This window comes from Erythrolamprus reginae, chromosome 9 (assembly GCF_031021105.1).
Source record: "Erythrolamprus reginae isolate rEryReg1 chromosome 9, rEryReg1.hap1, whole genome shotgun sequence".
Lineage (NCBI taxonomy): Eukaryota > Metazoa > Chordata > Lepidosauria > Squamata > Dipsadidae > Erythrolamprus > Erythrolamprus reginae.
The window spans coordinates 29,343,876-29,363,781 of NC_091958.1; the positions used below are offsets into that span (position 1 = coordinate 29,343,876).

Consider the following 19,906-nt stretch of genomic DNA (forward strand, 5'->3'; position numbering starts at 1 on the left):
CCCCAGCCTAAGGAGTCCACAAATCATATTTGAAACTGCACCTCTTTATAAACATCCCAAAGAGGGGAGGGGAGCTCTCCACCATTGTTCCCTGTTTCCACCTAGCCAGGAAGTGTTTGGTGACTGGCCCGGCTCACCTTTTGTTCCTGTCATGCTGGTCTCTCTCTCGGTCCCGGGGATCAGCATACGCCAAATTGCCAAGGCGAAAGTCGTCAGGTGAAGATTCGGCCCAGCCTAGTGTGTGTTCCATATCTTTGCTGGCTACAAAAAGTTAAAAGCTGATTAGCTAGTGAAGGTGGTACAAGCAAAAGAATCCCCCTCGCAGCCCAGCAGAAAACACACCTGGGCAAAAAGTCATGGCCCTGCCCTTTTAGCATTTAGGGATGACGGAAGAGCAAATAAAGGGCTCACCCTTAAAGCAGGATGTATTTTCTATGAAAGCATAGAAACATAGAATCCTAGGGCTGGAATGGACCTTGGAGGTCTTCTACTCCAACCCCCTGCTCAGGCAGGAGACCTTCTCCAGACCTGGACAACATCCAATCTTTTCTTGAAAACTTCCAGCAATGGAACATCCGCAATTCTGGGAGATAAGCCATTCCACTGATTAATGCTCTTTTCTTTCTGGGTTTCTGGGTTTTTTTCTTTGAACATGTTTGACTTCTCATCCAAGAAGCTTCTCTAGCTCTGACAGGAACTATCCTGTCAGATCCAGTCCCCATCCTGGGGAAGGGAAGGGTTTATACTCCTTGCAGACAGCTGGTCATTTGCATCCTTTTAAAGGGTGGCTGAAGCACTTGGAGGTTTATCTTGCGTCTTCAGGGTCACCTGAGTGGTGCCCCCGGTTCCTGTACTCTGCAATTTTCCTCTGGAAATCCATTCCTACTCCCACATCATTCAAAGGAGGTCCATCCCAAATTGTATAGCTAAAAGTCTGTAGCTGTTCTCGGTCATCCAAAACATGCTTGTCCCAAAGGTGCTTTTTCAGGAGGTAACTGGACTTTCCTTTTTTTCCAGTTGCCTCCTGGAAAAAGCACCTTTGGGCTATTGGGACTAACGAATCCTTTAGCGAAATTAAACTGGAATGCCTTTAACAGAATGGCATCTCTCCTTTTCAAAAATGCCAAACTTGTAGTCATAAGACAACATAGGTACTCAAACAGCACCCCTATTTTGCCATCTTTGTGATGGCAAAAATCAGAAAGGCGAAGCCCTCGAAGATACTGCCAAGGTGGCGGAGGTGTCCTACCTGGGTTCCAGCTGCTAGTGCTCAGTCCAGGATCTGACATGCTGGAACACGAGCCCGAGGAGGTAAAGCTGGGCTGTGGAGAGCAAAACAAGAGGAAACCGCATCAGAATCTCTCCCCAAAGGGCTGGGAGGGGAAAGAGCAAACATGCAAATCAGCTCGTACGTATCGACTGTGGCTGGAGGGGTGTTGAGGAGCCAGGCCTGCGGGGTTTGAGAATCCCTGCGGTCTGGACTGGGTCTCAAAGACGCTGCACAGCATAGCCAAGGTCTGCACATCGTGGAGCTGGCAATAGTGGGCCAACCTGCAGAGGGGAAGAAGAAGGAAAAAACAGCCCTCAGCTAGTTGCAGGTTTAAAATTTGGAAAATTTGAAAATTTGAGAGGCTGGTTTTTCTGATCTGCTGAGTAAAAAGTAAACCCAAGAGCTAAATTTAAGAGGGGAGAATATTGCCAGCACTCACACAGCAGCTTTCTGACTGAAATTTATTATATTTCAGCTCATATTCAATCACTCCCCAGAAGAGGAAGGCTTGGTATCTAAACCTCTGTCCATTCATCCATCCATCCACCCAGCTCTATATCTCTGTCTGTATCTTTATGTCTGTCTATCTATCTCTATCCTATCTATCTACTCTATCTATATCGATCAACTATCTATCTCTATTCATCTAGGAATTGTCTATCGTCTATCATTTATCTATATCTGTCTGTCTGTCAGTCTATCTATTGCTATTGTCCAGCACAGTGAGGGCAAACCTGTGGCAGATGGAGCCATATCTGAGGGCATGCAAGGCGTTCCCTTAGGTCAGCTCCAGCATGCATGGATGTGCTGGCCAGCTGCTTTTTGGGCCTTCTTTTTGGCTGTTTTCATTCTCCCCAAAAACTAAATTTCTATGCCTAATAGCAGTTTTGTTCTACAGTTTTCTCCACAGAAAACTGACAGCAGCAAATGCTGAGACAGCTCCGGCGGCTTCCCTTCATCACGAGACGTTCCCGGCGCTGCTGCTCCTCGAAGGGAAGCCACCGCCGGTAAGACTGTGGGAGGCTGTTAAGCGGGTGGCCAGGAGGGGCGTGTCGGATCCCGACTCCCATCCAGTCTCATCCCGTCCCCTCAGATCTTGTGGCAGCTGCTTTGCCAAGTCACCCTGGGATCACCCTGAGGAAAAATGCGGAGGCCTGGTGAGGATTCCCCAAGAGAGAGAGAGAGAGAGAGAGAGAGAGAGAGAGAGGAAGAGGGGAGTGAGGGACAACATTTGTGTGGGGGAGGGAGAGAGAAAAATCCTCAATTTTAAATTTTCCCCATAAGAAATAAAGGCTGGGAACCAATTAAATCCATTTCCATTATTTCCTATGGAGAAAATTGTTTCAGATAACGACCATTTCGGTTAAAAACCAACCTTCTGGAATGTATTGTGGTCATTAATCGAGGTACCTCTGTACTTTCTAAGTATGGCAAGGTATGCCTCAGGGCCAACAGGTCAGTTTAAAGAGCCTGGGAGGACACGGGTCAAAACATGAAGAAAAATGCCCAAGAGATCTACTTTTGCTGCTTGTCCAGAGGTCAGGCTCTGAAGGAGAGTTGAGATGAAATTGTGTGTGATGAGGGGTGGGGGTGGCGGCTGGGATACATGCTTTTTGAGGTTCTAGGAGAGATTAAAAGAAGGTTCAGTGTAACCAAACCTCTATCATGAGGTCTTGTCTCTTAATCAAAGATGGGCTACAAAAATGGTGGAAGGTCTTAAGCATAAAAGTGATCAGGAAAGACTTCATGAACTCAATCTGTATAGTCTGGAGGACAGAAGGGAAAGGGGGGACATGATCAAAACATTTAAATATGTTAAAGGGTTAAATAAGGTTCAGGAGGGAAGTGTTTTTAATAGGAAAGTGAACACAAGAACAAGGGGACACAATCTGAAGTTAGTTGGGGGAAAGATCAGAAGCAACGTGAGAAATATATTGTTTGACTGAAAGAGTAGTAGATGCTTGGAACAAACCTCCAAGCAGACGTGGTTGGTAAATCCACAGTCACTGAATTTAAACATGCCTGGGATAAACATATGTCCATCCTAAGATAAAATACAGGAAAGAGCATAAGGGCAGACTAGATGGACCAGGAGGTCTTTTTCTGTCATCAATCTTCTATGTTTCTATCTAGGGCAGTAATAGCAAATCTTTTTGGGTTTGCATGCCACAAGGGGCCTGGGGGTGTGCTAGCATGAGTGCACATGCCCACACCCCTTCCCTCCCACCCCACATATGCACACACACACCCTGCATGCGCACAAGCCTTTCTGAAGCCTGGTAGGTGGAAAAAATGCCCAAGTGTGCTGGTTATTTGTATTTTGGAGCTTCAGGAAAGCTTCCCGGAACCCTCCGGAGTGCAAAAACAGCACAACGGCAAACCGGAAGTGGGTTTTCCCAAACCTCCAGTTTGTCCGTTGGATTTTTTTGCCCTGGGGCTTCAGCAAAGCTTCTCTGATACGTTCAGAGCACAAAACGGCCTTTCTGAAGGATGAAAATTAACTGGACAGCGTACTGCATATGCCAGTGTTTTCCAGCCTTGGCAACTTGAAGATATTTGGGCTTCAATTCCCAGAATTCCCCAGCCAGCAAATGCTGGCTGGGGAATTCTGGGAGTTGAAGTCCAAATATCTCCAAGTTGCCAAGGTTGGGAAACACTGGCATATGCGCTGGAGCTGAAACATGGCAAAGTCTCGTGTGCCCTCCGATATAGCTCCGTGTGCCACCTGTGACATGCGTGCCATAGTTTCGCCATCACGCATCTAGGACATGCGTATACAGGTAGCCCTCAATTTGTGACAATTGAGCCCAACATTTCTGTTGTTAAACGAGACATTTGTTAAGTGAGTTTTACGATTTTGCGATCTTCCTTGCCACAGTTGTTAAGGGAATGACTGCAGTTGCTAAGTTACAAACAGGGTTGTTTAGTCAACCTGGATGTCCTGTTGACTTTGCTTGTCAGAAGGTCATCAAAGGAGATCAAGTAACCCTGGGATATTGCAACCGTCAGAAATACGAGTCAGCTGCAAAGCTTTTGGATTTTGACCATGTGACCAGGGGGAAGCTGCAACGGTTGTAAATGCGAAAAACGGTCACAAGTCACTTTTTTCAGTGCCACTGTAACTTCAAATGGTCACTAAGTGAATTGTGGTAAGTCAAGGACTACCTGTATTAATTAACACACTGCTCAAAATAAAAATAAAGGAAACTCTTAAACAACACAATATAACTCCAAGGAAATCAAACTTTTGTTAAATCAGACTGTCCACTTAGGAAGCAACGCTGATTGACCACCAATTTCACCGGCTGTGGTGCACATTCAACTTTGTACAGAACAAAGTATTCAATGAGCATATTTCATTCATTCAGATCTAGGATGTGCTCTTTGAGTGTTCCCCTTTATTTTTTTGTGCAGTGTATATTTCACAGCCCGAAAAGCCTCCCTGCTGTAATATAGCATATTTAAAAAAGAGGCCACAGCTTGGCATTTCCAATATAGGTTAATACGGTTACAATTACACAACCTTGGAATGCCAGAGCAAAACGGATTTCCCCTTTTTCCTTTTTCAGTTTCAGTGCCAACCAAACTTAATCCAGGAAACCAACACAAACTGCAGATCAACAAGCACGCAGGGGCAACGCCCAAAGTCTCCCTTCTCACTGCCTCCTTACAGGGACTCCAGGAGCTGGCGTCCGAACGGGTGCTGGGCCCAGGGGGTCTCCAAGTCCGGGTCGGTGTTGGGATCCAGGCAGAGATCGGTCGCCACCGTGGCCAGGGACCAAACCTGGAAGAGAAAGCCGGCTCAGAGACACACTGTTGTAGGTGAAAACCTCAGTCGGCTTATGGTAGATACGATTCACCAGTCAATAGTCATAGCACTTAGACTTATATACTGCTTCATAATAGCAATGTCAAGCTGGTGCAGAAGTTGGGGATAAATCAACGGCTTGCCATACTATCTATAGAAGGCCTGATGTTTATGGGAGGGGTGATTTTCAGAAGGGAACAGATGCAGCCCTAAAGCATTCTTTCGAGTGGTTCAAGGCCTTGGTGGAAGTGGAGGAACGACTGGCCATGCTCGCACAATCTGAGTGGGCAACATGACAAGTTTGGGGGGAGAGGGGAACAAGGGATGTAAACTTTCTATTGGGTGGGAAACTCAGTTTCAGTTTTCCCAGTGTAGGTGCCAGGATGGTTGCGGCAATAAATTGGAACTTTTGAGGAGCACCTGGACTTTGATTTAGTGTGGAACCTTGACAAGCAATAGCACTCAGACTTATACACCGCTTCATGATAGCAATAGCTATACCTTTGAAGAGTGTTCAGAAACTTCAAATTGTGCAAAATGCAGCCACGCAGCAGTCATGGGCCTCCCTAGACATGCTGATGTTTCTCCAACACTCCATGGACTGCATTGGTTGCCAATTGGTTTCTGGACATAGTCCAAAGTGTTGGTAATGACCTATAAAGCCCTACATGGCATCGGGTCAGATTACTCTCAGGACCGCCTTCTGCCGTATGAATCTCAGTGAGCGGTTAGGTCCCAAAGAGTTGGCTTTCTCTAGGTCCCATCAACCAGACAATGTTGTTTGGCAGAGCCAAGGGGAACAGCCTTCCTTGTGGGGGGCCCAGCCCTCTGGAATCAGCTCCCCCTGGAGATTTGCACTGCCCCCACCCTCCTTGCCTTCGTAAGAGTCTTAAGACTCATTTATGTCACCAGGCTTGGGGCAATTAGTTCTTAGGCCCATGGCCAATGAATATTATGTATGGCTGAGATCTGAATGTGTATGATTGATTTTTAAAATATTGGGGATTTTAGCTTAGTTATCTAGTTAATTAATTGTTTTTTATTATATGTTGTAAGCCACCCTGAGTCTTCGGAGAGGGGAGGCATAGAAATCCAAATAATAAATAAATAATAATAAATAGTGCTTAGACTTATATATCGCTTCACAGTGCTTTACAGCCCTCTAAGCGGTTTTACAGAGTCACGCTTCTTGGCCCCAACAATCTGGGTCCTCATTTTACCTACCTCGGAAGGATGGAAATCTGAGTCAACCTTGAGCCAGTGAGATTCAAACTGCCAAATTGCAGGCAGCTGGCATTTAGCAGAAGTGGCCTGCAGTACTGCGCTCTTACCACTGTGCCACCAAGGATCTTCTGGTGATGGTTGAGCCTTTGCTGTTTGTGGGGGTTGGTCCTCAACTTACAGCCACTCATTTAGCAATTGTTCCAAGTTACAATCAGTCCTCATCACGTTTGCAAGCATCACAGGGTTTGCCAGTCACGCAATCAAAACTTGGGGGATGGGCAATTGGCAGGTGTTTACAATGGTAACATCCACCAATTGCGACCATCCCAGCCGGCTTCCAATTTGCACTCAATGGGGGAAAGCCAGACTCACTGAATGACTGCAGTATTTCACTTAGGAACCGCATGGGGGGGGGGGGGGAGGAAGTCAATGTTCTATCCACCTCTATTCTCAAATCCCTGAATCGGACAAGACCCTTGCAAAAGGAAGCAGGGGACTCTAAGAAGAGCCAAAGAATCCCATAGGTGAGGGCGGGTAGGGGGGGCACTTTCTTTTTGGACCATGCTCTCCTGTTTCGGTGACACCTCCCCCTCTCAGCTCAAAAGGGTCTCCAGACTGTCCGGGAGAGCAGTGGTCCCCCACCTTTCTGGCTTTGCAGACTACTGGCCGGAGGGGTGGGGGAGGAAAGAATTCCGTGAGTGGCCGAGGTGTGCGCTTGCAACTCTATTTTTAGGAGCTGCAGGGACTCACGCGCATACATGAAGCCCCATTTGTGGAACTTCATGTGTGTAGGCGAGTCCCAACCGCTCGCAAAAAATGGAACTGTGCTCATTCGCCTGCGTCTTGCGTGGCCCAGTTCTGAATGGGCTACAGACCAGTACCGGGTTGTGGCCCATGGGTTGGGGACTCCTGACGTAGAGAAGGAGCAGCACCTGCAAGAGGTCTCGGCGTCCCACTGTCAAGGCCGAGGAAGCGTTCTTCTGGCAAGTCTCCTGAATATCCACCACGTTTAGTCTGGAAGAGAAGAAGGGGGGCTGAGGGGGCCACAGCCTGTTCTACTTTGCAGAACCCCCAGCGGCTAGAACGTTAATTTCCCAACCCCAAGTCCAGTGTTGGCGAACCTTTTTGGCATGGAATGTCAAAACTGGGGTGCGCACGGTCCAGAGACCAAAAGAGCTGCCTGATGCACATGTGCACGCTGAGAAACTGATCTTCTGGTTTGCAGTGTGCTGATGTGCACCAGCCACCTGGTCTCAGAGAGGGGCGGCATATAAATCCAATAAGTAAGTAAGCAAGTAAGTAAGTACCAGCTGCCACACTGGAAACTGGAATAGCAGCTGCCTAATGTACATGAGTGGGCCGGGAAGATGATCTTCTGGTTTCTGGCACATGCTGCGCATTGCCCACCCTGGTCTTCCAATTTCTGGCACACATCCACGTGCCAGAACACCACCTGGCCAGCTTCCCGGCATGCATGTTTCTGGTGCTCCTGCATGTATAAAGACTAGTAGGCTGGAACCTGGAAGAGCAACAGGCAACGGCTCGCATGCCATGAGAGATGGCTCGGCGTGCCACTTCCGGCATGGGTGCCATAGATTCGCCATCCAGGACCCAGTTTTCATTTGAAAAACAAAAACCAATCCACCTAAGGCGGTTGCTTACATCAGGTGTTCCCAACTGGGGATCCGAGACGGTATTCCAGGGGGTGTGAAAAATGTGGATTTAGAAGTTTCAAAATTATAGTGTCTATGCATGTATGTATGTGCCTCTACTTAGGAACTTAATGCATTCTGTGACCAGGTTCTTAAAGTAGAAAAGTTTGTAAGAAGAAGCAATTTCCCCCCTAGGAATTAACGTAAAAGCAAATAATGCATGCGATTGGAGAAACCACAGGGAGGGTGGAGGCCCTGTTTCCTCCCAGGAGATTCCTAAAGAGGTCCCATGGAGGCTTCTCTCTGCCTTTTCCGGCCTTGTTTCCTCCCAGGAGATTCCTAGAGAGGCTCCACAGATGCTTCTCCCCACCTTTTCCGGCTCTGTTTCCTCCCAGGAGATTCCTAGAGAGGCCTCACGGAGGTTTCTCCCTGCCTTTTCCGGCCCTGTTTCCTCCCAGGAGATTCCTAAAGAGGCCCCATGGAGGCTTCTCTCCGCCTTTTCTGGTTACAGTTTCGGAGGCTCGGGTTTGTAAGTGGAAAGTGGTTCTTAAGAAGAGGCAAAAAAAATCTTGAACACCTTATCTTGGTTCTTATCTAGAAAAGTTCATAAGTAGAGGCATTCTTAGGTAGAGTTATCACTGTATATTATTTATTTATAGAGTATATCAAAGGGTTCTAGGGATGGGGAGGGTATAGAAAAAGTTGGGAATCTCTGGCTTACATTAAGCAAGATCCTGAAAAATGTGCAAATAACCCAATCCACATGTGTAAAGTTCAAGTTAACTACTTTGTTATATTCTGCCTATTATATGGAATATCCCCAGTTTGGCAACCTTCTCTCGGGAACAACTGGGTAAATTTCCAAGGACCAAGGAGGGGAAGGGTCAGTTCTGGATCTCTTGCAACTGGGCACGGTCTCAAGGCCAAATTCTCAGCTTGAGACCTCTTCTTTCCCTGGCTGGCCATTTCCCTAAAGGTACTGTGCATTCCACAGGGCATAACTGAACATATTAGCTGGATTTACATAGCAGGGTGAGATGTAAATATTTTAGGGTTTTGGCTTAACAAAGCTGTGGGAAACCAGTCAATGAGGCTTACAAATAGCCTCTGAGGACTTGCTCTGAGTGAGTCCAGCCAATTCTGGGTTACGCAAGTTGCGTTATGGCTTTCGTCATCTGCACAGCCTTATCAGTAACATCAGGGACTGCCAGGCAAACAGTTTCTTGAAAATTTATAATAAAATGAAAAGGGGAGAGGATTTCTATGAAGATGGGCAACATGTGCCAATCCAAGAAGGGTGTGTTCTGGGGAACTCTGTTGCATTCTGTTCTTCCCTGGGCCTTCGCTTTCTGGGGGCTGTGGGGCGCTTTAAGAAGTCAATCTTGTGAGTAGAAGTCAAATGCTTTGTCCTCAGCTAGATAAATTCTTGGCACCCCTAAATTTCACAGCACAATGCTCCTGTAACCCCCCTCTTCCTCCTACTAGGACAATGTTTCTCAAATAGTAGGGCGGCGGGCCCTGGGTGTGTGTGGAGCGATGCCGTGGGAGGGGGGCATGTGCTTTTTTTTTACCACAGAGAGTAGGAGGGGTTTGCACTGAACTACAGCATACAACACAGAGCATACAACACAGGAGATATGAAATGCATATAACAAACCCTGAGAGACACCATGGAAAAATGTTTAACAGGGCTGAAAAGAAAGGAGGAGAGAGACAGGGAAAACCAGACAAACGTAAGTCTCCCATAAGATGAGGAAATACAACAAAGAAGTATATGTAATGCTTGACTTCACTGGGACTACAGGGGGAGATGAGGAAAGACCGGCATGTTTACTGTGTCTAAAAATCTTGGCAGTGAACAGCATGAAGTGAAATAAATTAAGGCATCACTTAAACACATTACACCCCAATCAGGCTGATAAGCCACTTGAGTTTTTTCAGCAAAAACATGCTGAATATTACGGAGGGGGGGGGGGGCGTAAAATGTTTACTTCTTCCTGGGGGGAGCGTAACAGAAAATAATTGAGAAACCCTGCACTAGGATGAGGTGGCTGGGCCTGCCTCTCTCCAAAGGTAGCAAGAGTAATAGCAATAGCACTTCTGCACCGCTTTGTAGGGTTTTCCAGCCCCCTCTAAGCGTTTTCCAGAGAGTCGGCCTCTTTCCCCCAACAATTTGGGTCCTCATTGCTACCCACCTTGGAAGGATGGAAGGCTGAGTCAACCTTGAGCCGGTGAGAATTGAACTCTTGGCAGTGAGCAGATTCAGACTCTAACAATGCATTTGGACCACTGCACCACCATGGGCGTGAGGCAAACTGTACAGGTACTCACATGTACATCTCCCCTAGTGATTTATGGACCGGGAGCAGGCAGGAGATGTCCTGAATGATGACTTTGCCGGCTGCTTTGATGGGGCGGTTGCTGGCCTCGGTCCCCTCGCGTTTGTTCTTCCATCTTCTGGACTTCTGCAGGGGGAGAGATGCCTGTCAAGGATGGCAAGGGGGGAGAGCAGCCCAAATGCAACATCTTCCAAGGACAGGAGAGCTTTGGGAACCAAAGGACCTCTCCAGACTCTGCCCTACTTTCGCCATGAAAAAGCAGCTACTCTACTGAGGCTTCGGAAAAGGCAGTCACCACAAGAGAAGAGGGAAGGTATTTGGGGAGAGGGGAGGGCCTACAGCAGGAACACAAGAACCTTAAACTGAGACACATCACAGTCCAGCTAGCAGGAGGTTGCCTAAAATGGGTTTTTTACACACACACATACACCCCTAAAAAAATAACATTCAGGACTGACCTTTTCCATGCAAAGCAGGTGCTGCACCATCAAGCTAGAACTTTCCTCAAAGAACAAGAGCATCTCTGGAGAGACTGCAGGAAAGGATACCTTTCAAGTGGCCAAAGGTGGGTTTGTCCAGGGAAGACACAATGCCATCTTTCCTGACTTGGAATAGTTAACTGGGCAGGGATTGTAACTCCCAGAACTCCTACTGAGCAGGAAAAAGCTGGTCTATTGTGTGCATTAGAAAAAGAAGGAAGAGGAGGAGGAGGAGGAGGAGGAGGAGGAGGAAGAAGAAGAAGAAGAAGAAGAAGAAGAAGAAGAAGAAGAAGAAGAAGAAGAAGAAGAAGAAGAAGAAGAAGAAGAAGAAGAAGAAGAAAAAGACAGACGCTTTCTGGGAATATAAAGGTTATAGCAATATAAGCTGGCAGGAGAAACGAGAAGCCACATCACACAAGAAAAAAATAGCTTATTTATTTGGTGTTGCAAGCAACTCATTACAGTTAAGAGTTTCAAAGATGGGATCTGCTGGTCATTTTATTCATCTCATCTCATTGGCTAGATTTTCCTTATTATTTGATCAGTTCCTAAGGGGGGAAGGAATGTGGGCAGAATAGGAGGAATGGTAGCAATTTAGCCTTGTGCTCTGTGGGATCTCATAGTTTTGACATCTAATTTACAGGAGAAAGGTAGATACGGGTCCCCAAATTTGGCAACTTTAAGACTTGTGGACTTCAACTCCCAGCATAGCTGGTTGGAAAATTCTGGGAGTTGAAGTTCACAAGTCTTAAAGTTGCCAAGTTTGAAGACCTCTGACATAGATAAATGCCTTATGACAGGATAGATCTTCCCAAAGGTTCAATGTAATTCCCAAAGACTAAACGCTATTTATTTATTTATTTTGCAGGGCCGTAGGCAAGAATAGGAATAACAAGGGCGACCAACCACTTCTAAAAACTTGCAAAAAGTCAGAAATATGTGGCTCAGAACGACAATCAACTACAGGGCGATTTCAGGTCATTTTGGAGTGAGGAGACCTGCAACTCTATTCCTCAAAGCAACCCTAGATTTGGTTGCTTTGCCAACAAATTTTGGCAGTGTAGTTTTGTGGGTACTGAAGGTGTTGCAAATAGGATGCCAAGAGCCTCTTATTCCTACCTTCAGGGTGCTGCATCCTAAAGTCTTGTTTCGGGACTTGGAATAAAACTGAGGACTTGGTACATTTCCCAGATCCTGTTGCAATGTGCAAATGTTTGCTGCAGGCATTAAGAATGCATGCAGACACAGGAAACCTTGGACGCCCCATGCAAAGCTTGTTTCCAAAATGGTAAAGAATGCGTTAAAGGTCAAACTGCCTGTGCCACCTTCACTAAGCAACTTCCAACGCAAGGGTGCTGACATATTTGGGATTTGTGGTCTTTGGAGAAGTTTCCTGCTGTAAAAAATTAAAAGGTCAGCCACCAGTATGGCCTCACAGGAGGAAGCCACATGAAGTGATGCTGTTGTCCATGTCTCCCCTTGTGCATTTACGCAGCTGAAATTCTCACGCCACCTTATGGAGAATGGCAGGAATCTGCAGTGCTGTCATCTATACCCCCTTGGCTTCTGAATGTGCAGGTGGGTGTGCATTCTATGCAGCGGTGGGCTACGAGGTGGAACGCTAAATTGCGCTCGCCACTGCGGCTCATAAGTTCTTGCGGGACTAGTACAACTGTGGAGGTAGCAAAATCGTGTACGGAGCCACAAGTAAATCCTTGCCGAAACACAGACGCAGCACAGGTGCAACTGCAAAATCGTGCTGGTCCCACAAAGACATACGAGACGTGGCGGCGAGTGCAATTTAGCGTTCTGGCTCGCAGCCCACCATTGGTTCTATGGTTAAAAGAGAGCGCATGAAGCAAAATTTGCAAATTATCCCTTCTTTTGCAAATCACATATGCTTGCCTAGATTTGTAATTCTGAATTTCTGTCCATGCCTGACAAGCCCTTTCATACTTATGTGACTGGAAAGTAATTGACAGGAAGACCAGGGGGAAAAATCTGTACTGTTATTGTATCCTCAGCAAATCTAACACAATCCTCTATGATTCAAAAATAGATCATTTGGTGGGTTAAAGTGGCCTCACAGCTCCACAGAGTAAATCCACTTTGATGAGGTATCACATACCAACTTTCACCTTTAGTTAAAAGTGAAAAGGAATCAAAGCTATGGAGCCTATTAACACATATTTAATTACGGTAGGTGCTTGCAATTGGAGATAATAATCTTAAAAAAAATTAAAACCACAATGCAGCAATGGTGGGATTACTCCTCCGATTTATCCCCTAAAATTCCTTTTCAAAGCCTTTCTTCATTATTAAAGCCAAATCTCTTAAAATCCTAAAACTGTTTTGTGTTCTACAATACAACATTTAGCACTTTTAGCTGCTCTGCAGGCAGAGCTGTCACAGTCAAAGCTGGGAAGCTACTGGTCTCTAATGCAACCAGAAACATTCAGTTTATATAGCTTATAAATCTAAAAAATAAATAAATTTTCCAGCAAACAATTTTGTGGCAGAACCCAGGCTGCATTGGCCAGTATGGAAGTCAATTATTGTAAAATGGGCAAGGGCGCTAATGCCCAAGGGATCTAAACGCACGGTGGAGCTGTGTTAGCTTAGGTACGCGAATATCAGGCAGGGGTGAAATCCAGCAGGTCAGGCAGGAAAAGTGCTACCAGACACCATGTGATTGTTAGCATTGGAAAAGGGAAACCAGGAGAGATGCTTTCCAAGTAGGGGCTGCATGCCGCAAGGATGCTGGCAAACTCTGCCCATGCCACCGTTCACAGAAAGAGACAGCCAGAGCGACAGAATTACGGATGGAGACAAGGAGCCAGCCCAAGAATAAGCCACCCTGGGGGTTTTTTTTGTAGCACCCGAGAGGATCTTCACACAACCAGCAGAGGTGGTTACCTACCAGGTCCTCCCACTGCCTTCAACTTCTTGCAGGAGCAAGCAAAAGATGAAAAGTCTCGGGTGCCCCTTGGCCAGTTTAGATGGGGAAGGAAACTGGTGTTAAAGATCTATGCAACCTTTTTTGGGCTGGAGTGCATTTGTGATTGAGGAGTTTCCAGGAGAGGCTTTTAAGGCAACTTTTAAGACTTGTGGACTTCAACTCCCAGAATTCTCCAGCCACTATAACTGGCTGGAGAATTCTGGGAGTTGAAATCCACAAGCCTTAAAGTTGCCAAGTTTGGGGATCCCTGCTTTAAGGAAACAAGTTTGGCCCCAAAAGGCTTTAAGAATTCAAGAGTGCAATGAGCGACTTCAATTTTTACCCGGCAGAACATGGCCAAAACAAGGCCAGAGATGCATAAACCAATGTTTATGGGCTTAGCCTATTCCTCCAAGGTCAGAGTGAATGACACAACAAAGAGACACAGCCTACCATCTCGTCCCCAGTTCTGGCTAAAGACTCCTCTTGTCCTGCTGACCTTCTTCATGGAGAAAATGTGGACTCCAAATATGGACACCTGAGCAGAAAGTCGCCCCCGGCATTACCACCACTTCTATTCTAGCACTAGCTCTGCCCCTTACAGTGAAGCCAAAGAAAAATGAAAATCCCTCTGCTAAAGAGGGTGGGTTTCAGCCGGTTCTGAAAAGGACCGTTGAACTTACCTGAACGGTCTTCTCGATGCACTGTGAGGAGAGTCCAACGTGAGTGATACTTCAGCCTGATTGGTTAGGGACTGAGTTAAATTAGAATATTAATTAGCTCCACCCTGTAGACCCTCCCTTGTAGCTCAGTCAATAAAAACGAAGGAGTAGTGAAATCAACAGAACTTTATTAACTTAACTAGAACTTTAACTGAGCCCCTGGGCCCCAAGGTCGGGTTGGGTTTGGACTCTCCTCGCAGTGCATCGAGAAGACCGTTCAGGTAAGTTCAACGGTCCTTCTCCAATGCACTGCTGCGGAGAGTCCAACGTGGGATATGCCCAAGATTAAGACAACAGGGTGGGAGACGACTGGACCAGGGGCGTATGCGACACACACACCCTCTGTAAAACCCTACGACCAAAGGCCGCTTCTGCAGATGCAAATGAGTCCAGTTTGTAATGTCTAATGAACGTGTCCGGAGTGGCCCACGTTGCTGCTCGGCAGATGTCCTCCAGAGGCGCCTGGGTGGCCCACGCCGCTGAAGTTGCAGCGCTCCTCGTGGAGTGTTCCGTAATGCTGCCTGGTACAGTCCTTCCCTGGGAAGTGTATGCTGTAGCGATGCATGATGTTATCCAGCGACTAAGCGTCGTCGGGGAAACTCTGGTCCCCTGCGTAGGAAGTCCAAAGGCTACAAACAAGGCCTCCGTCTTGCGGAATGGCGCCGTCCGCCGAATGTAGATTTTGACGGCCCTGCGTATGTCCAGTTTATGCCAGCGCAGTTCGAGTGGATGACTCCCCTGCGCACAGAAATCCGGAATGACGATGTCATTAGCCCTATGAAACAGGGTATTTACTTTTGGTAAGAATGTCGGGTCAAGCCGTAGGACCACCCGACTCTGGTGAAAGATGCATAGGTCCGATCTCACCGACAGGGCCGCAAGTTCGGACACCCTTCTGGCCGATGTGATAGCCACTAAAAAGGCTGTTTTAAGTGACAGCAATCGAAGGGAAATGGTGCGTAGTGGTTCAAATGGTGGAGCGGTTAACGCGTTCAGCACCAGTGGGAGATCCCATGAGGGGAATCTGTGCACCACTTGAGGGCGGAGATTTGATGCTCCCCTCAGGAAGCCCCTCACCCATGGGTGGTGAGAGATGGATCTCCAATTGTCTAGCTTAATTAGTGTGGAGATGGCTGCTACTTGCCTTCGTAATGTGTTAGGGGCAAGCCCCTTGTCCAGTCCAGATTGTAAGAATGACAAAATGTGTTGTATCGATGCAGATTGTGGTTCCACCTCTTGGTTTGTGCAGAACTGATGGAATGCTGCCCAGGTGGCCTGGTAGATCCTGGTGGTGGACGGCCTGCAGGCCGCTTGGATGGTGGAAATTACATCCTGTGCTAGTGATGCCGCCTTCATTCTGTCCCCCTCAAGTGCCACGCGGCAAGTTGCCACCAGTGGGGGTCTGGATGGTACACTGACCCCTGGTTGAGGGAGACCAGGTTGAGCGGGATCCGCCAGGGTGGTGATATCGATAGGTCCATTAGGTCCGCGAACCACGGGCGGCGAGGCCAGTATGGTGCTATAAATAGGACCTCGGCCCCTTCTCTGATTAATTTGGCGATTGTCTTGTGGATCAGGCATATCGGTGGGAAGGCGTATAGCAGGCCGTCCAGCCATGGGCTCCTGAGGGCGTTGACCTTCTCGGCCCCTGGCGCAGGAAAACGGGAGAAGAAGCGACTCAGGTGGGTGTTGTCCGGGGTAGCGAATAGGTCCACCAGTGGTGTGCCGAATCTGTCCGTCACCGCTTGGAATGCCTCCTGTCCCAGACTCCACTCGGATGGGTTGAGAGTGGACCTGCTGAGCCAGTCTGCTTGCGTGTTGCTGGCCCCCGAGATGTGTTCTGCCCTGATCGATAGCAGGTTGGTCTCTGCCCATGCCATCAGGGTGTCTGCCTGTTGCATAAGCCTTCCTGACCTCGTTCCCCCTTGGTGATTTATATGGGAATGGGTGGCCACATTGTCCGTGAGTATCAGGATATGGTTGTCCTGACACTCTGCCCGGAAGGCCCATAGAGCCAGAAATACTGCCCTCAACTCCAGCAGGTTTATGTTGACGTCTGTCAGGTCCGCTGGGGTCCACAGTCCCTGTGCGACCTGGGTCTCGGAGTGGGCTCCCCAACCCGTGAGGCTTGCGTCTGTGGTAATGATCACCTCCTGCTGCTTCAGGAAGGGGGACCCCCGGAGGAGGGCGGATGAGAGCCACCACGTGAGGGAACGCTTGACCGTCCTCGGTAATGTGACTAGACGGTGGGAGTGGCTGAGCCGTCGCCGTTGGTAAGGCAGGAGAAACCACTGAAGGGGCCTGGTATGTAGTCTGGCCCAGGGTACGATATCGATGCAGGACACGAAATTTCCTAGAAGTTGGGATAGGAATGCCAATGATACCTGCCGTTGATGACGGAGGAGTTGGACCAAGTCCCGTATTCGTTGTCGGCGTTCGCCTGACAGGAATACTTCGCCAATCTGAGAGTCTATGATGGTTCCCAAGTGAAGAATGCGCTTGGTAGGCGTCAGATGGCTTTTGGGAAGATTCACCGTGAAACCGTGTTCCTGCAAGGTCTGCATGGTTAGAAGTAAGTCCTGTCTCGCCCTCTGAGGATCCCTTGACAATATAACGATGTCGTCCAGATACGCCATGAGGCGTATCGAACGAGATCTGAGGGAAGCTGTTAGAATGTCCAAGAGTTTTGTGAAAGTCCTTGGTGCTGAGGACAATCCGAATGGCATTGCCCGGTATTGAAAGTGGTTGTTGTTGATACAAAATCTGAGGTATCTGCGGTGGTCTGCGTGCACTGGCACGTGCAGATATGCCTCCTTCAAATCCACTGAAGTCATCCAGTCGCCTCTTCTTATGGAGGAGAGGATGGTGCGGAGGGAATGCATCTTGAACCTGACGTATCTGACATACAGGTTGAGTTGCTTCAGGTTCAAGATGAGCCTGCATCCCCGATGCTTTGGGCACCAGAAATACTATGGAGTAATATCCCAGTCCCTGTTGGTTCACTGGTACTGGTTCTATTGCCCCTATGTCTAACAAGTGGAGGATCTCCTGGCGTAGGAGTTTCCGCTTGTGTGCACACGTGGTCCAGGGGCACTGAATGTAACGTTGGTGCGGAGGGCAAAGGAAGCCCAACTTGAGGCCCTGAGAAATTGTGTTGCGGGCCCATACATCTGTAGTGGTGTCGTGCCAGGTGTCGGTGAACGCCTGGAGTCGACCTCCTATGGGAATACCTTCCGCCCAGTCACTTGTGTCCGCGGAAACCCCTCTGATTGGTATTTCGGTAGGGCTTCCTGGAATTCTGGTATTGCCGTCCTCTGCCTCCGTATCCGCCTCTGTCGGATCTGAAGGTATTCTGGGTGTATCCCGTAGAGTATGGTCTTGCAGTCTGGGTGCCCGCCGTAGCAGGCTCCTGCCGAAAGGGCTGTCTGCGAAAGAACGGGGTCTGGCGCCGTTCGGTGCGTTTGGCTGATTTCGGGAGCACCTTCCGCTTTTCCTTATCGTCGATAAGGACCTTATCCAGTGATTGGCCGAAGAGTTCAGACCCGTGGAAGGGTGCTGAGGCCAGGCGCCATTTGGATTTTGCATCCACTTGCCATGATCGTAACCAGAGCAGTCGGCGCGAAGCCAAGGTAGCTGCCATTGCTCTGGAGGCAAATTTTGACGCATTCAACATGGCATCCGCTGAAAACTCCGATGCCAGGATCAGCTTGCTTAGGTCCTGCCTAAGGCGCCCATCCTCTGGCCCAACCCTGGTTTGCATTTCCTGGAGCCAGAGTATGCAGGCTCTGTTGAAGTAAGAGGCAGCTGATGTCGCCCTGAAAGCCCATGATGCCATTTGATGGGTCTTTCGAATCAAGGTTTCGGCTCTCCTGTCCTCCGGTTTTAGGCCTTCAGCCAATTCCGACGGGACCACTGCATTCGAGACAAGGCTCGCTACTGGTTCATCAATTGTTGGGAAGGTAAGTAAGTTTTCAATGTCCGGGTCAAAGGTGTAAAACTTACGATCCATCATGGACGGTCCCTGAGCCACAGCCGGATTCTGCCATGGGCGTTTGACACTGTCCATAAAAATCTTTGATGATGGAATGTGGTAGGATTCCGGTTGAGGTTCCGTGAAGAGTCGTTCTGCTGGTTGCAGTCCAACTGCTGCCTCAGCAGGTTTAGAAGCGGGTGTCACCGTGGTGACCTGCTTGGCCTTTCTGAGCATGACGTCATAGAGAGCGGGCTTAAAAAGCATAGCAGATATGGGTCGCTCTGGTGGAGGACCTTCATCTTCGGATAGCTCGCACTCGTCGGTATCCACCTCCCCTTCATCCATCTCTGATTCCTGTGGGAATGAGGAATCCAGAGGCACTGACCAAAGGTCTCTTCTGACCGGTCTGGATTGGGTGGCTGACCTTTGCTGGGCACCCATGGACAGTCCTTGGGTATAGACATTAGTAATCATGTCTTGTAATGCCCGAGGCATAGATTGCCAGGTGTCATTGGCTCGCAATCCTGCTGCTGAAGGGGTAAATGTTGCTGATGGAACCTGGGCTCCATGGCCCTGCTGTGGGAGCTGGAACCAGGCACTAGGTTGAGGCAGTGGGAGCTCAGGTCTCTGAGTTGTTTCAGCAGGTTGGTAGGCCTGTCTTTCAGGAGATAGCTCTGCGCTGTGCCCTGACCTGATTGATCCCCTTGGCCCTGGGGAGCCCATGGAAGGCCATTGCGCTGGGCCTTGAAAGGTAGCTGTGGTCCGGGCTGGAGGCGATGGAATCAGCGATGCCTGCCTTTGGGCGGCCTCTAGTTGCGCCTCTAGTGCTTTTATCTTCTTCTCAGCCTCTTTAAGGGTAGAGGAAGACTTTGCCTTAGAACGAGAGGGGTGTGATTTGGCACTTGATTTTGGTGCCTCATCCCTCCCGGCCAGGGCTTCAGTAGGGGCAATTGAAGATTGTTCAGCCATCCCGGTACTCACAGGTTGTCTTTAGAAATCTGCAGTTGCTCGATTTGTAGACAAACTCCGGCGATCCGTGAATGGAGCAGGCAGCGCTGTCGGCTTTGCTTGCCGCCCTCGGCGGTCCTTTGAAGCTGCCGATCCTGAGCCCAAAGCGAAGGTTCTCCTTTTTGTTGGGAAGGAGGAGGAGGAGGAGGAGGGGGGGGTAGCCTCTGGGGCTATTGTACCTTCGCCCCTCTAGACTTCCTAAGGTCTGGCCACGAAGGCTAGGGACCTTAAATCTACTTACAGCTCCATATCCATTCACTAGGCATAAGAAGGGGGTCTGGCCACGGAGGTCAGGGACCCAGCCTAGGGGAGCTATACCTCTGGGCTATGCCCACGGGGGGCAAAAAGCCTTAGGAGGTATGTGGGTGCAGGTTTTGCCCACGGGGGTAACAACCTGAGGTCCTCTGTCTTCTGTCCTCTTCAAATCTCTGTAGAAAGGAGAGAAAGACAAGGGAAAAAAGATAATTCATTAGTCACTTTATTAAAACATTCA

General features: G+C 48.5%; 1 protein-coding gene across 1 annotated transcript in view; it reads right to left on the bottom strand.

Moving 5' to 3' along the window:
* Positions 1-19,906, bottom strand: part of WDR59 (WD repeat domain 59) — a 112,638-nt gene that overhangs the window by 11,867 nt on the left and 80,865 nt on the right. The window contains exons 19-24 of the mRNA XM_070760678.1: positions 10,286-10,419; positions 7,235-7,316; positions 4,942-5,054; positions 1,413-1,551; positions 1,250-1,322; positions 138-261 (exon numbers count right to left, since the gene is read on the bottom strand). Coding sequence (XP_070616779.1) covers positions 138-261; positions 1,250-1,322; positions 1,413-1,551; positions 4,942-5,054; positions 7,235-7,316; positions 10,286-10,419 — 665 coding nt within the window. The remainder of the gene's footprint in view (positions 1-137; positions 262-1,249; positions 1,323-1,412; positions 1,552-4,941; positions 5,055-7,234; positions 7,317-10,285; positions 10,420-19,906) is intronic.